At 28.3% G+C, this 16,815-nt stretch overlaps 2 protein-coding genes across 2 annotated transcripts in view; both read right to left on the bottom strand.

The window, feature by feature from the left end:
- The window catches only part of LOC127278228 (furin-like protease 1, isoforms 1/1-X/2), a 780,368-nt gene that overhangs the window by 11,250 nt on the left and 752,303 nt on the right, over positions 1-16,815 (bottom strand). The window lies entirely within an intron of this gene.
- Positions 1,464-8,214, bottom strand: LOC127278217 (uncharacterized). The gene is made up of 6 exons (XM_051299817.1): positions 8,090-8,214; positions 6,770-7,026; positions 5,888-5,998; positions 2,542-2,586; positions 2,424-2,468; positions 1,464-1,824 (listed from the first exon to the last, which is right to left on the bottom strand). Exons 2-6 carry the CDS (start codon positions 6,945-6,947, stop codon positions 1,583-1,585), a joined length of 621 nt encoding a protein of 206 aa, XP_051155774.1. The 5' UTR covers positions 6,948-7,026; positions 8,090-8,214; the 3' UTR covers positions 1,464-1,582.

Below are 16,815 nucleotides of genomic sequence, written 5' to 3'. Positions count from 1 at the left end.
AGAATTTGAAGTATTATAACAAATAATATTAATTTCTTTTGAAACTTTTTAAAAAATATTGAAAGTTACAATTAATAACAAAATGACGCCGACATCCTCATCTAAACTTTATTGCGTAGTATCACAATTTTTATCTTATGAGAAATATATAATATACTTATAATTAATAATAAAATCTTTTGTCTTCTTTCAGTCTTTTTTTAAAATGTAACTTTTTGTGGATAATAAGTAAAAGGAATCATATTTAAGAGGTTTCGCCACCCTGAACGCCTGAAAATTGAACAGTATTTCAAAAATAAAGTTGACAAAAATATTAAAAATACAACTTTTTAATAATTATGGTTTAAAATACATGTATTTAACTTTAAATTTTTTTTAAATTTTAAAATATTCAAAAATGCCGGAAATTTCGCTTTTTTTCGGAAATACAGATTTTGGAGCGGTGTACATGTTTTCTCAGAAACTAATCAACCGATTCTCTTGAAAATTTGTACACAACTTCTCAATAACATTCTCTATGGCACGACCTAGCCGTTTTTGAAAAAAAATTTTTTGAGCAATTGGGAGCACTTCAGAAAAAAGAAAAAAAATTTTTTAAGTGCTACCATTTGCCCAAAATTTTTTTTTCAAAAACAGCTACGTGGTGCCAGAGAGAATGTTATTGAGAAGTTGTGTGTAAATTTCAAGAGAATCAGTTGAGTAGTTTCTGAGAAAACATGTACATCGCTTCAAAAAATGTATTTTCGAAAAAATGTCATATATCCGCCATTTTTGATTATTTTTAAATTAAAATTTTTTTTTTAATAGCAATATTTTTATAATTTATCTCTTTTTTATTATAAACAAGAGTAAAATAGTGAAATACCGTCCAATTTGCAGGCGTTGAGGGTGGCGTAACACATATACCTCTACTGAAAATCCCTGTATAAGATCTTGTACAATTTCCTGTACAGGATCAGCAACTGAATTTGTACTAGTTCTGACCAGTTCATGTACAGGAAAATGCATACGAATTTGGAACAAGTTCATGTGTGAGATCTTGTACAAGAAAGATACTTGTACAAGAAAATGTACATGATCTTGTACAATTTCATGTATAAGTACTTGTACATGAATACGTTCATGTTCTTGCACATGTATAGTTGTAAATTTTTTTTTTAATAAAATTTGAGATTTTTATAATTTTTAATCACTAAGATTCGTAACACATGCATGCTAAAAACTATTGCGTAGCTGTAAAATTAAAGTAAACTATTGCGCAGCCTTTGAAGTTTTTAATTTTTAGTAAAGAAAAACATGAATTAACATGTGCAAGAACATGGACGTGTTCATGTACAAGTACTTATACATAAAATTGTACAAGATCATGTACATTTTCTTTAGAAGTATCTTTCTTATACAAGATCTTGCATCAGATCTCACACAAGAACTTGTTCCAAATTCGTATGCATTTTCCTGTACAGGAACTGGTCAGAACTAGTACAAATTCAGTTGCTGATCCTGTACAGGAAATTGTACAAGATCTTGTACAGGGATTTTCAGTAGGGACATTTTAGTATCAGAATTCAGTTCTTCTTATTCATTAATTGTAATATATTTTTGTAAATTGTTTTCTATAATCATATTTTTTTCTGCATATTGGACAGAATCTTGAATAAGGATTGACAATTTGGTAATCTCCGTCTACGTATTCATAATCGTCGTCATCAACTATTGCGCGTTTGTGTCTATTCCAACATTCGTCGCAGTATGGTATATGTCCACAATTTATAAGGCAATGATTTGCGGTATTTTTGAAACATATAACGCATATCAAATTGGTTTCTGTAAAGCACAAAATGGTAAACATTAAAAAACATATTTTAAGAAATATGAAAAAAGTGAAGATGAGTTGTTTATTGTTTGCCCATTAATATACATTAAGCATATAAGAGGCGCAAGAATTTTCTCAAAATTTCAAATGACCTAACACATAATTGATCTAAATTCAATTAGTCTAAATGTCGTATAGACTAATTAACACATTTATGAACGTGAATCATAAGAGAGAAAAGAACAAAAATATGTTCCGTAACTATCCCTCTCATGATTCGCATTGATGAGCAGGTGAAAAAAAAAATTTAGGCCAGGTGACAATTATGTCAACACCTAATGAGAATTAGATTACATTAAGAATATGCGAATTGAGAATTAGATTAGATTAATATTAGAACAAATAACAATTAGGATGTAGTAAAATAGTATGATTAGGCCAAATGAGGTTTTATAAAGATTAGAACATTGTCATTTAGGCCAAGTGAGATTTAGGTGAATTAAGTGTTAGGTCATTTGAAATTTGGTGAAAATTCATGCGCCTCACTAAAAGGTGTGTGGGCACCTATATGGGGCACAATCATTGAAAATAATATTTCACAAGTACTTACCGGTAGCATTCGAATGTGATGGACCTGGAACTGCATCTGCATTTTCTGTGGAGAGAAGCATATAAACAATAATAATAATTGGTTAAAATATTAAAAATAATATTTCACAAGTACTCACCAGCAACATCCAGACGTGACGAACCTGGGATTGCATCTGCATCTTCTGTGGAAAAAATAAGTATGTAAATAATAATAATAATTGGTAATAATTTAATTACAGAATAATATTAGAACTAAATTAATTCGAAATTTGATTCACTAATAGGTAGTATGATTCTTCTATAAAAATTTCTTTTTATCCGCCTTTTTAAAAAAAATTCTAATTTAAACGAAATTGACGAAATTTGTATTTTTGAATAGCAGAATTTCACGGGCGGTATAGATTCTACACAAATAAAGCCTACACAAGAAAATTGCGCACCGATAATTTTACAAAAAAAAATCCTACACTTGGACAATAAGCAAAATAAAATTAATTAACAATTTTTTACTTTACACAATTAAATCAAAGATAATTTTATTCTACACATTTAATTGCACACAGGAAAACCCTACACCGTTAACTCTGAAAAAAAAAATTCTACACAATAATATGCGGAATAAAATTTAAAAACAAATAATAAAAATTCTAAACGATTAAGTACTACAAAATATAACCGTACACATTAAATTGCACACAGGAAAACCCTACACCGTTAACTCTGAAAAAAAAATTCTACACAATAATATGCGGAATAAAATTTAAAAACAAATAATAAAAATTCTAAACGACTAAATACTACAAAATATAACCGTACAAATTAAATTGCATTCAGGAAAACCCTACACGATTAACTCTGCACAACTCTCCACGGTTAATTAGAATTTTTTAAATTCTACACAGTCGACATGGCAACCCTGTTTTTTTCATAAATAAACATACTTATGAGTAAGTATATAAGGTGCAGAGTTAATCGTGTAGGCTTTTCCTGAGTGCGATTTAATGTGTACGGTTATATTTTGTAGTATTTAATCGTTTAGAATTTTTATTATTTGTTTTTAAATTTTATTCCGCATATTATTGTGTAGAATTTTTTTTTCAGAGTTAACGGTGTAGGGTTTTCCTGTGTGCAATTGAATGTGTAGAATAAAATTATGTTTGATTTAATTGTGTAAAGTAAAAAATTGTTAATTAATTTTATTTTGCTTATTGTACAAGTGTAGGATTTTTTTTTGTAAAATTATCGATGCGCAATTTCCTCGTGTAGGGTTTATTTGTGTAGAATCTATACCGCCCCGAATTTCACATTTATCGAATTTTTATTTCCTGGAATTGTTATTTGAATGAATTCTTAAAACACTGAATTTAAAATTTAATTAAAATTTAAATTATTAAATAAATTGCTCCTTTATTTAAGTAACTAATTAGAAATTATAAAAAAATGTTAGTTCGGGCATTAAAAATTTTGAATAAATGGAAATTTAAAGTTTTAAAAATAATATCGAATAACAATTCATGCAAATAAAAATTCGGTAAAATTAAGATTTGCTGAATTGGAAATGCTGACACTTAAAAATTTGAATGAATTAGAAACCTGTTTAATAAGAATTCTTTTTAAAAAAGATAGGAAAAGAAAAATGTTATAGAATAAGAATTTGTCAAATAAAAATTTGTTAGCCAAAAATTCTTTTGAGTAAAAACTTGAGTAAAAAAATTATATTAAATGCGAATTCAGAAAATAAAAATTCGTAAAAAAATAAATAATTATGTAGGGTCAGCCGGGGTAAATCCGAACGGGGGGTAAATCCGAACGCTAATTATTTCAGCTTAATTAAAATTTTTAAAAATAAGTTCGATATGAGAAATTTTACCTCAGATCCTCTTCAAGAGATTCTAAGTATTATCCCATTTTTCGTTTGTTAATTAGCAACAGCATAAACAAAGATAGCGAGTATTGCAAAAAAGATTGAAAATCAAAGATGACACTCTTTCAGTATTTTGTCTCGTGTTTGAAGAAAAAGAAGCTAAAAATTTATTTTATTATTTATAATTGTTTGTTATGAATACTAGAACAGAAACTATTTTTGATTTTTGCCTTCTGTAAAATTTTATTAATAATATCAGACCGTTCGTATTTACCCAGGAAAATTGGAAAACCGGGGTAAATCCGAACGGTATTTTCAATAATTTTTTTTTACATCAGAGCCACACAAAATTGTTTTTATTTCATTACACTATTATTTTAACATTATAAAAGTACATAGAAAAAAGTTTTTCTTTCTATATGTATCCTCGTTAGCAATTAATAAGTAGAAACTTAATCTCTGTTCTCTCGAAGGAGTGTTTCAATTTTTTTGGCAAATGGTTTGTTGAAAAAAGTTTTTCAGGATCTTAATAAAATTTGGTATTCTACGGTTTTTGGGGTCGCTAATTACCAATTTGAAGTCAGTTTTTCAAAATTCAAAATGTCGGACGAGAATTAAAAAATTCATTGGATTCGCTCGAAAATTGTTACTCGGAGGGTTTCAGGGTCGCTGATTACGAATTTTTGATCATTTTTAAAAATAAGTTTTAGGAAAGTCCGCCATTTTGAATTTAAAAAATTTGACTTTTATTTTTGTATTTACATTCAATCACTCCAAAATACTTTCTGTACCAAGTTTTGCAAAAATCCGTTATGATTTGATAAAGTTATTGAAGGTTTTAATTGTGTAATGCATTTTAATGTTTAACCTGTTTGATTTTTGTATTTATATATGATGCATTATTACATAATAGGTTTATTATCGTATTTTTTTTGAGTTTTTATATAAGGTTAACAATTGCAATACTTTAAATTTATTTTCCCTAAGATTTTTCTGAAATACAGTGGCGTTCGTATTTACCCCGGTATTTTAGGAAAGTTGCAAAGTATCGAGGTAAATACGAACGCTAAGTTTCCTGCGATTGTAATTTATCAAAAATTTTTGCTACCCCATAAAATTGTTCTATGGAAGTAAAGTAACAACTTCATGCACCAGAATACCGGAAGTATTTTTTTTTAAAGAAAAAACTTATGTTATTGTTGAAACTTACTAAAAGCGTTCGGATTTACCCCGGTTGACCCTAATATGAAAAAACTAATTACTGATATGTTTATAAAATTAAAATTTCTACTGTTAAGTGCTTTTGCACTAAAGGGTCATATTTTACTTTTTTTATTTGTAAGCCCATACATTGTAAATAAATATCTAAATAAAATAATTATGTGTTCTTACCCAGACGTAAGCTTGCAGCAAGCTTTAAATGTCCCACCTAGCCCAAGCTTGCATGGTAAGCTTGCCGAAAGATTGCACAGTAAGATTATCGCAAAATTGCATGGTGAGCTTAACGAAAGATTGCAGTGTAAGGTTGCTGCAAGATTGCACAGTAAGATTATCGTAAGCTTGCCGCAAGGTTGCTGCAAGCTTACGTGCTATCTGGGTAATTGATTACTTATATTTACCAATAACCGGTGATTCTTGTCTACTGTTCACAGGTTCTACGAACAATGGATCGTCAGGTACATTGATCTCAAAATCATTTTGGTCGTTTTCTTGATCATCATCAGCATCAACTTTTGTAGAAGCAAAAAAGTATGTAAACAATGAAAATCTTCATGTAATGAAATTGCCTAATTGTAAGGAGCATATGTGTTCTGACGCGGTGAAAGGGACCTTATGGTGCAATAGTAAATTGTACTTTTGAATGTTCATAATGAAAAATGAATTGAACAAAATAATTTCTAGTTTTTGGAAATGAAAGAGCAACTCAAATAATTTTATTTACAAAGACTAGAAATTATTTTGTTCAATTCATTTTTTATTATGAACATTCAAAAGTACAATTTGCTATTGCACCGTAAGGTTTCACCGCGTCAGGACACATATTGAATTAACTATTCAAACATTGGTCCATATTTATTATTATTATTACTCATATAAATATAACATTCCGAAAGTTTTAAACCCTCTCAAGTGCAAGTAATATTACACGCTTACTAGAAATACTTAAAAATTTCAAAGTTTTCTTCATGATAAAGCAAAAAAGATAATAATACTGGGTTGCATAGAAATGGTAATGTGTTTATTAAAAATTTCCTTTGTTGCTATTTTATTTTCCATAGCTTCAAAGAGTGCTAAAAAGGCATTTTTTAAATTTTTTTTGCATTTTAATCTTTTTTATGGAACTGACAGAAATAAAATTTTATTTTTGTATATCTAAATTTTCAATAAACAAAATAAATTTTAAATAAACACATCACCATTTTTTGTAATCCAGTCTTAAGTTAAAATGATAATGCTCATTGGACCAAATAATAGAAAAAATTAATTTGTTACATAATTACCATTTACTACATTCACTTCCTGTCTTGGAATCTTATATTCAAAAAATTGAATTGTAAATTTGTAAAATATATTTCCTGTTCTTGTTAAAAATTCAGAAATTGTGAGTGTCGTCGAATTTAAATCTTCCCATGCACGTTTAATATCCGTTCTCAATTCTTTTACTAACAATTTTGGCATTTGAACGAGTTTTTTTTTTCTTTAATTAACATATTCCTTTTGTCAGCGTGAATTCTCGCATTAATATCAGCCAAATTTTCTGTAATTTCAAAATAATTCTGAGTCGAACTTTCCTTAAACACAAGCATTAAATTCGTAAACTTACAGTTCAGGTCAGCACAAAAGCTTGCAACAAAGTTGCAGGAAGCTGGACATGCGAGTTGTGCAAGATTGACGTGCAAATTGCATCGAAAAAATTTGTATATTATAATAATTTCAAAAAAAAAAAACAGGCAAATTTAGGCATCGTGATGCAAGGACAGAATGTCCATTTTTTCATGGAAATGACAAATTTTATTTTTTATTCAAATTAAAAGGGCCAAAAAATTCGCATTTTTTGTTTATATTTAACATGTTGGACAAGCCTTTAAGCGGCGAATGTAGGTTCAATCCACAGCACCCCATAATTTGTTTTCAAAAGTTCTTGCTCAACAAGCATGCAGTGCTTGATTCAATGTGAATCAAAGCAGAGCAACAATGTTTGTATATTATTTATTTTATTTTTAATCCCAGATAGTAAATTTTTTTTATTGATAATAATAATAATAATAATAATAAAGATCTATCTATCTATCTATCTATCTATTATTATTATTATTATTATTATTAATATTAATAATAATATTAATACTTCTTAAATATTATTTTTGTATTTTTTACAAATATTTTCGTCCAACCTTTTCTGAAAATTTAATTTAAATTTTTAGGAAATGTTCGTCACAAAAATTGACTGAATATTTAAATTACATTTTCACTCAACTTTCGGTATAAATTTTTAATAAATATTTAATTTAAATTTTTAGTCAACTTTTACGCCAAACATTTCACGAAACTTTAATTTAAATCTTCACTCAATTTTCGAGTCGAAAATTTCTGGAAAATTTAATTTAAATCTTCCGTCAAGTTTTACGCCAAACATTTACTCATTTTGGACATTTAAATCTTTATACAATTTTCTTTAAACTTTGCAATTAAAGTTTCCGAAGTTTGCAAATAAATCTTTAGGAAATTTTCGGTGCTGTGGGGGTTAGTATGAAGAAAGGGTGAAGGAAAAGCGTCAGAAAGCAGGGGTCCTCTAGCCGCAGCGAAAATATCACATGTACCTGAAAAGCTCCACATTTTTGGAAAGTCCCCAATTTTTGTTGTTAGCGTATTATCATAATCTCTAAATATGTTGGTTGTGCAATTCAGGTCATTATAAACCGACATCTTTTCAATACTTATTTCCTGAAACCAGAATGTTTCAAAGCGTTCCAAAAATTGCTCAATTAAATTAAAATTTTCTTCCCGACTCGCTCTTCTCTTTAATTGCTCATAAGTAAATTCAATATCTTCTTCTGGGAGAAGAGGCAGCACAAGTAGCTTTAAAATCAATTTTCTTGTGTTTGAATCAACTTCACGGTTCATGTGTTGGTGTAATCCACATTCATTTATCATGTCATAAATGTGCTGAAGAGAAATAAAAAGTTTCAATGATAATAATAAATACTCAAATTTACAATGATTTTGATTTACAGAATTTGATAATAATTTCTCATGTAAAATTTTCTCTGAATCTGACAACTGAAAAGTTCCACGTGCGATGAGCCAAAAGTTCTGAACGTTCAAATGAACAAAATATTTTTTTAAGTCTATAAATTATTAAAAATTATAATGTTAGTGTAAAAAAACAATAAATTAAACAAATATTAAATTAATAACTTCTTTTTAGATATTTTAAACAATATTTTGTAATAAAATTCGTACCTAAAGAAGTTGCAAAAAAAATTTCGTTTATTTGAACTTTCAAAACTTTTCGCTCATCACGTGCGGGGTACATTATTATTGACAAATTGTCATATTTGACCTACACAACAAATAACGGAACTAACATTTTGATCCACACAACAAGTTACAAAAATGTCATTTTACCGACACGACATGTAACGAAACTGTCATTTTACTAACATATTTTAGTGCGAATTGAAAAATTAACGAAGTAAAAGTTATTATTAAAATTGTGATGTGTCAATTTTTAAATTCACGCTAAAATATGTAGGTAAAATGACAGTTTTATTACATATCATGTCGGTAAATGACAGCGCTGATACGTATCATATGAGTTAAATGACAATTCTTCTGTTATAAGTCATTTTGGTTTCAATTTTAGAGATGTGACCAAGCCATAATAATATAAATATAGTACTTTTTGATATGATGGCAAGTTAACTTTTATCTCTGTCCCAGGAAACGAATCAGCGATGGCTTTTCTTAATGTATGGTTAGGACTTGTAATAACTTTGTCAAAATAGAAGGTTGGATACAATCTTTTTAATTTGTTAAATATTTCCAAATACTCTTCTGAACTTTCTCCTTCCATTAATATCCAAGTTGAAGGTAAAACCTAAAAAAATCATACCAAGAGACAGAAACTTTAGGTATGCTTTTTACACTCTCTCACAAAATTTACAGTTATGTTGCAATTATGCAATAATTATGATCTTAAAAGTTTACTTTTATGCTTTGATTATGCTTTACATCTGGGAAATTTTTATTTAACAGTGTTAAACAGTGTCTGAAATTCTTTGGCTTAGAGAGACCTTTAATTATCGGCCTATAAAAAACGGCACTGAATGTAGAAATGTTAAACATTAAATGTGGCACGATCTGAAGAAAGGGACCTTAGAAGCAAAAACTTGTAGGTTACGTTTTGAAATTTTAAAGTGAAATTATACAAAGACGTTTAACTTGTAATGCAAACTAATGATATTTAGGTCTTCATTACATCCAAAATATTCAATAAAAACTGATTTCACTTTTACAAAAACAAAAATAAACTTTTAGTTTGAGTAAAACTGTCGTAAACATAACCTATAATTCATTTGCTTCTAAGGTCCCACGAAGTAAGAATAAGGAGTCTTCACTTTGAAGGAAAAATGTCCCCAAAACTGGTAAAAGCATTCCGGAAAATTATAATAGTCGGAGGTGACGTTCGTAACGGGAAAAACCTTAAACTATTGATTTCCCTAATGAAAGTCGTCTGCTATTTTTGAAAAGTATATTATAAAATCACATAATTCCATATTTTTGAAAAATTAAGTAATTGAATGAATAGTAAATGTTACGAACGCCTCCGACTATTATAACTTTCCGGAATGCTTTAAGGAAGTTCTCTCCCTCCAACGTCAGTCAAATCAATGCCCATTTAAGTTTTCATTTGTATCACGTAGTATTAGCTCAACGCTTGGCAACGTTGGATTATATTTCCCCCGTTCCGTTTCGTGTCGTCTGCTATTGTTTGATTTATTTTCGTTAAATAATAATAATAATAATTTATTATTTTAAAAATCTTAATTTTTTATAAGCAAATTCAAATTATTATTCATTATTATGAATCTTTGAAGAATATACTATTATATGTATATACTACTTATATTACTTTCAAATTTCGCGCTTTTTCTATACCTAACCTACAAGACGCAACGTTGCCAAGCGTTGTGCTAAGTAATTTCGGATTGTCAAAATACGGTGTTTTTTTAGACAAAATAATTAATTGTGAGTCTCCTAAGCCAGGTCTGATCAATTTTATTAAAAGTAAGTGAACATTGGCTATTAAACTTTATGTATATAAAGTTCCAGTAATATCTTTTCGTCAGATTTTTCACAATTTGAGATTTCAGACCAAAAAATTCAATTTCCCATAAGAACCCGTGTTAAATGTGAAAAGAGAAAATTATTTATATCTTTTGTCAAAATCCACCTAGACCTCTAAAAATTTAACTACATCTTCTTTAAACCATTATCTATCAGTTTATCAAGTTTGATAATTAACTCTTCGTCATTTCTGTTTGCGAGAGAACTTCCTTAACCAGATTTGGGGACATTTTTCCTCCAATCCACGCATGGAGTGAAGACTCCTTATTCTTACTTCGTGTAAGGTCGCTTTCTTCATATCGCGTCACAAATTTAAAAAACTTTTTTCTCGAAAAACAGACACTTTAAAAAATTCGCCAACATATACCACGGAAATTCTTATCTTATAAATGTTCAGAAAGATTCTTCGAATTACATTATCGAATTATATTAATTTCTTATTTCCAATTTTACAATCGCTTTTTTACTGTGTTTCGAATAATCTTTTGGATATAGGAAATTTAAAAAAGTGGTATACGTTGGTCAATATTGTAAAAAGTGTTTGTGGTTTGATACAAAATTATTTTAAAATCAATGTACATCATTTTCACGTTCAATGCCGTTTTTATAGAGCGATAATTAAATGTCTCTCTTTCCTAAAGAATTTCAGAGACCGTTCAAAACTCTTATGCTAAAAACGATTAATTATCTCTAATAAATCTAAAATTGTATTATTCAAACGAAAAAGTAATGCCTCCTCTTTTTTTCAGATGCTTTAATAACACTGTAAAAATGTTAATTGAATTTTACTGAATTTTCATTTGTTCGAATTCATTTATAATTGAATATAAATATATAATATAATGGAATTTTTGTTATATAACAATTTTTAGGCGGGGAATTTAAATTTTGTTTTTAAATATTTTTGAAACACAATTCTATAGAAAGAATAAATGATGAATAAATTTTATTTGTAAAATTGAATAATTTTAAAATGAATTTATTTTTCATACCTTTATATTTTTCGAAAGTATTTCAAATTCAACTTTTTTCCGCCTAAAAATGTTATTTTTGTAAAATATAGACTCGTGTCCAAACGTCATTAAAACTATACAGCGTCAATCCATTACATTTCACCTGAAATCGTTGTTATTTATTTTTGATGGACTCTGATAATTAGCAATAATTATATATATTCGTAATTTAATTTATTTATAATAATTCTTAACAGTCATTTGTATGTATATCGAAAAATTATTATTACGAACTGTCAGATTTTTCAAATATAGGTAGCAAGGACTTTAGGTAAAATGTAATGGATTGATCCTATAACAATAATAAAATGAATTATTAAATAAATACTTACGTAGTTATCTACTATTTTTAAAATTGTCATAAGTTGATGACACCAAGTTTTTGAAGAAATGCATTTTTTTGAAATGTGAATTATGAAGTCTCCATCCGTTAAAAATTCATCTGCTAAATTTATATCATATATTATGATGGACCTTTCCTCTATAGTATACTTTAAGCACATTCCATCCTCCCCTAAAAAACGCCTCCATTGATTTTGGTTTATAGTTTCAACAAACGACTTGCTGCTATTAATATCATTTGGAACAGCTTTGTCACATTCTCTTGCCATCGATCGTTGAATCTTTTTAAAATATAAACTTTTTGCTGCATTCCCATGCCTGAAATAGGTATAAAGAGCATCTGACCATTTTTGATAAATGAGGAGCTGGATATTAGAACTCGCTCTCCGCTCGGCTGAACTCCGTAGAGCCAGTCAAACGTTCGAAAAAATGATAAAAATTAAAATATAATTAGTTTTTCACATTGAAATATAAATTCCTATATTATTATTATTTTCTATTCACAATTAACATTTACAGTTTTTTTGCCGTTTTGAATAAATGGTAAAATATCGTTCTTTAAAATTTTTTGTTTTATTTAAGTTTTAATTATACTGTGTCTAAATCTGAAAAATTTAATATTTACTTATTGTAAGTCTAAAATCGTTCACGTAAAAAAATAAGTGTATATTTATTTATTTTAAATTTATATGCACTTGTTTTTTTACGTGGACGAGTTTTGACATATTCGAATTTGGAGAGTATAAAATAAAATATTGTAAAATTTTGGTTTTATGATTTTACCAGGTTTATAAACTTTAGAAAATAAATATGATCTGTGTAATATTTTAGACATAATATATATATTTTACCATTTATTCAAAATGACAAAAAATTTGTAAATTATACCTATCTGTTTAATAAAAAAACATTAGAAATATTGGATTAAACATTGTAATATTAATTGTAAACAAATGTTAATTGTGAATAGAAAATAATAATAATATAGGAATTTATATTTTAATGTGAAAAACTAATTATATTTCATGCACGCAACAGCTGACTGTGCGAGTAGCGTTGGACTTACATGCGGGCTAAGCGCGCTTTCTTAAAACTTCAATAACTTTAAAAATTTTCAATGAATTGATTTAATATTTTACAGAAAACTTCCTTATATAGTGATAAACAAATGTCTCACTGGAAGTTTTCTGAACTACAAAGTTTCCCGCAGACTTTTGTCGATGAAAGAAATAAAACGTTATTATCAACTGGTCTCAATTTTTATTAAGAAAAATTAAAAAAATTAATGATTTTTTAATTTTTTATTATTTTGTAGCCTTCAGTAGACCATAATACGTGTACATATCAAATTTGAATCAAATTCATTAATAATTGTCGGTGATACGACGATTTATGTTTTAAAACTTAATTAAATTTAACAATTTAAATTTCTCAGTTTTTGGTCTCTAGAAACTAAACTATTCGTTCTACTAAAAAATTTAAAAAAGAAAAAAGATGCGCCTTTTAATTTCCTACCATGTAGTATTTTTCAAAATTCAAAATTTTGAATTTTAATTTTTATCATTTTTTCGAACGTTTGACTGGCTCTACGGAGTTCAGCCGAGCGGAGAGGGAGTTCTAATATCCAGCTCCTCAAATAATTAATTCTTAGATAGTACAAAAAACTTGCTACAAGTTTGCATGGTAATTTTGAAGCAAACTTGTGGTGCAAAATTTCCAGAAATTTTGAGAAGCAATTGATTCAATTAAAGATTCAATCAAATAGCAATTTGTGCAACTAAAAATTCAGAGAAATGAGGATTCCATGAAAGAAGGTCTTACTTTTTAGACCTGTGTTATCCGTTAATTTACAATAAATGAAAAATAAAATCAACTTACAATTCTTCAATGCTCTCATACAAATCTGAATGCTTCCTTTTTTGCGTTTTGGCGGCATTATATAATTCTTGGCGAAATGATGCCTCCTCTTCTGCAGTATTATTTACTGGATGTATATGTTGATGGATTAATTTAAAATTTCCTTCCTCATCTACTTTGCCGGTACCCTTGCATTTTAACGTAATATTATACCTACATTTCAGGTACCTGTAAAGAAAGTTAAGAATAACTATACAGGAAAAAATGGGACGCATAAATAAGCTCTAAACTAAATGTTTTAGAATTATGATTTGATGTAATTTTATTCTTTAGAATATTAATTTTGCAGAATATAGAGTTGTTCGAATATTATTGTCTTAGAAAATGCAAATGGTCGAAAATGAATTTGACAGAATTTTTATTTAGACCGAATTTTCACTGAATTATTTCTGGCAAATTGATAATCCACCATTTTTATTTTTTGGAATATTAATATTCGAGCAAATGAATATTTTGCAAAATTAATATTCTTGGAGTTTTAACAATACCTTTCATTCAATAGTTCAGTTATTTGACCATTTTTCTATTTATATTAGTGATCCGATTGAAAATTGTTAAATATTATCGTATAGCTGGGAGAATTTTCATTAATTGAAATTAATTTTATAATTTTTTAACAAAAACACCGTTTAAAATCTTGCACGTGTGATTTTTCCCGTTTAAGAGAATATCAATCATATACATTGAAATTTAAAAAATACTTACATTGTATTACCCACGCGTCTTCTTATTAAATAATGGTGACCATTAAAATTGCGGTAACCCTTATGTTGGTCTTCTTGACTGTAACAAAAGGATTTTTACAGTAAATCAGCCCTCAGATCGAAAAAAAATTTATGAGAAAGAAATGCACTTTCTGTAGAAAGACAACACTAGTACAACACAGTGTATAATATGTCATCGGAAATAGGGTGCCTCCTACACGGAGAGAAAAAACGAGCCTTTACAGCATGGACCTATATATGCTCTCTTCGTACGCGCCTCTACCGTCCATCTTCGGTACGACCTTATACTATATTTTCACTTGCCCGTACTAAAATAGTAAGGAGCCGAGCTACTACAGCAAGAGATGGTACCGAAGATGGACGATAGAGGCGCGTACGAAGAGAGCATACATAGGTCCATGCTGTAAAGGCTCGTTTTTTCTCTCCGTGTAGCAGTTAATCACTTTAAAATTCGCGGGGTTATACTGGATTTTAAATTGACATAAAGGTAATCAGTTTTTTTATGAATATATAATTTTTCTAAAGTAAATAAAAAATATTAATAAGCTTCCAATTGAGAATATATCAAGTAAATATTTTTCATTCTTAATTAATTTTATAATCAGTAAATATTTTTATTAACGATTAGTATTACATATGAAATAAATTGTAAAATAACCAACATTTTTTTTACATAAGTTTACACGTAAGTAGGTTCTTTTAAAGGCGATTCGAGAGTAAGTGCAAAAGCCAAGTACAAGTGCAAGTCCAAATGCGAGTCCCATGAGTGCAAAAAAGATAGATAGACTAACTATCTCTTTCGCACTCCTGAGATTAGCACTTGGTTTTTGCACCTATTCTGGAACCGCCTTGAAATCAGAAGTTTAACAAAAAATATGCAGAAGAAATAGAAATACTGATAAGGTAAACTGAAAAGAAAAGATAAATAATATAGTAAATCATTATCTGCACGAAAATTTAGAAAAAAAACTTGACGTGTATGTTGTACATGTGTTATATATTTTGTAATACATGCTGCAAATTTGCACTGCAATTTTTGTACAACTTACATTATATGCTTCCTGCAAATTTTCATTCTGATTGCAGTTCAATAAATAGCAATTTTAGTATACTTACATTTCATCTTCCTGCATTTTTTTTTAATTCCAATACTTGGAGATTTCTATGTCGCGTTTTTAAAAAGGCTGTTAAATTACGGGTAACTGTTGTCACGAACATAAATTATGTAGAAGTGAAAAACGAATGTTGAGATAAGTCCAAGAAGTCTAGAAACAGGAGGTATACCTCCTGTTTCTAGACTCAGCCATAAGGGTACGGTTACACTATCTCATGCATACACTGTGCACGCATGCAGAAATATTTGGCCGCAGTCACAGTTTAACGAAATCTAGTGAATGTTTAGTAACTTTCTAGTTACAACCAAAGTTTTTGGAAAATTACTATAAAGTTGCTAAACATTCTCTAGATTTCATTAAAGTCATAAAGTGTATTCAGATAAATGTTTCTGCATGAAAGTACAGTGCATGCATGAGATAGTGTGACCGTACCCTTAGTTTGAGATACACGAGTTAGAAAAGGACAGAAACTATCTCTGTTCTTTTCTATCTCATGTTTCCCGTACTCGTGTTCATAATCGCAGTCATTATGCTTAGGTCTTTACGATTTCGGTTCCGTTTCTATTCTGCTTAGGCCTTTCTGAATTCTTTTACCGCTGCATGCTTGGAGTTTAAAGCACGACGTTGTATGGGAAAACCGGGTATCGTATTTTCAAAAAAAATTACTGTTCAATAAAAAAAATATATTATTTTTACCCTGAATTTTAAATTTTTTAAGAAATTAATTTATTTGCACAATTTTAAATGGCTTGACTTAACACAGTTAATAGTTTTCGATTTAAAACAATTTAAACTTATATGTGACGCCCCGCGACAAAAGGTATATCTAAGCTCCCAAAATTTTTAAGTTATATTTTTATAGTCAAGTCTTTGGTTATAGTTTTACCTCAATAAAAAATTTTTATTTTACTTAAGCAAATTCAAAAATAGATTTTATTCAATATTTTAGATGTAATAAAGACTTAAACATAAAAAGTTTGTATAAAGAGTTGAACCTCTTTATGAATTTGCACTTAAAAAATCAAAAATATAACCTAAAAATTTTGGGAGCTTAGGTACCTTCTATTGTGGAGTGTCACATATT

Source organism: Leptopilina boulardi, unplaced genomic scaffold (genome assembly GCF_019393585.1).
Source record: "Leptopilina boulardi isolate dan_hultmark-lab unplaced genomic scaffold, ZJU_Lbou_2.1 LbouV2_2, whole genome shotgun sequence".
NCBI classification, from domain to species: domain Eukaryota; kingdom Metazoa; phylum Arthropoda; class Insecta; order Hymenoptera; family Figitidae; genus Leptopilina; species Leptopilina boulardi.
Note: the sequence above shows the minus strand (reverse complement) of the source record. Positions and strands in the feature narration are given on the sequence as shown.

What these genes read in the sequence shown, in the direction of transcription:
- LOC127278217 (XM_051299817.1), bottom strand. Translation starts at nt 6,947, where the DNA reads ATGCCAAAATTGTTAGTAAAAGAATTGAGAACGGATATTAAACGTGCA. An exon ending in GGAAGTGAATGTAGTAAATG is followed by an intron (nt 5,999 to 6,769) that starts GTAATTATGTAA and finishes CTTCTACAAAAG; the next exon opens with TTGATGCTGATGATGATCAA. An exon ending in ACAAGAATCACCGGTTATTG is followed by an intron (nt 2,587 to 5,887) that starts GTAAATATAAGT and finishes TTTTTTCCACAG; the next exon opens with AAGATGCAGATGCAATCCCA.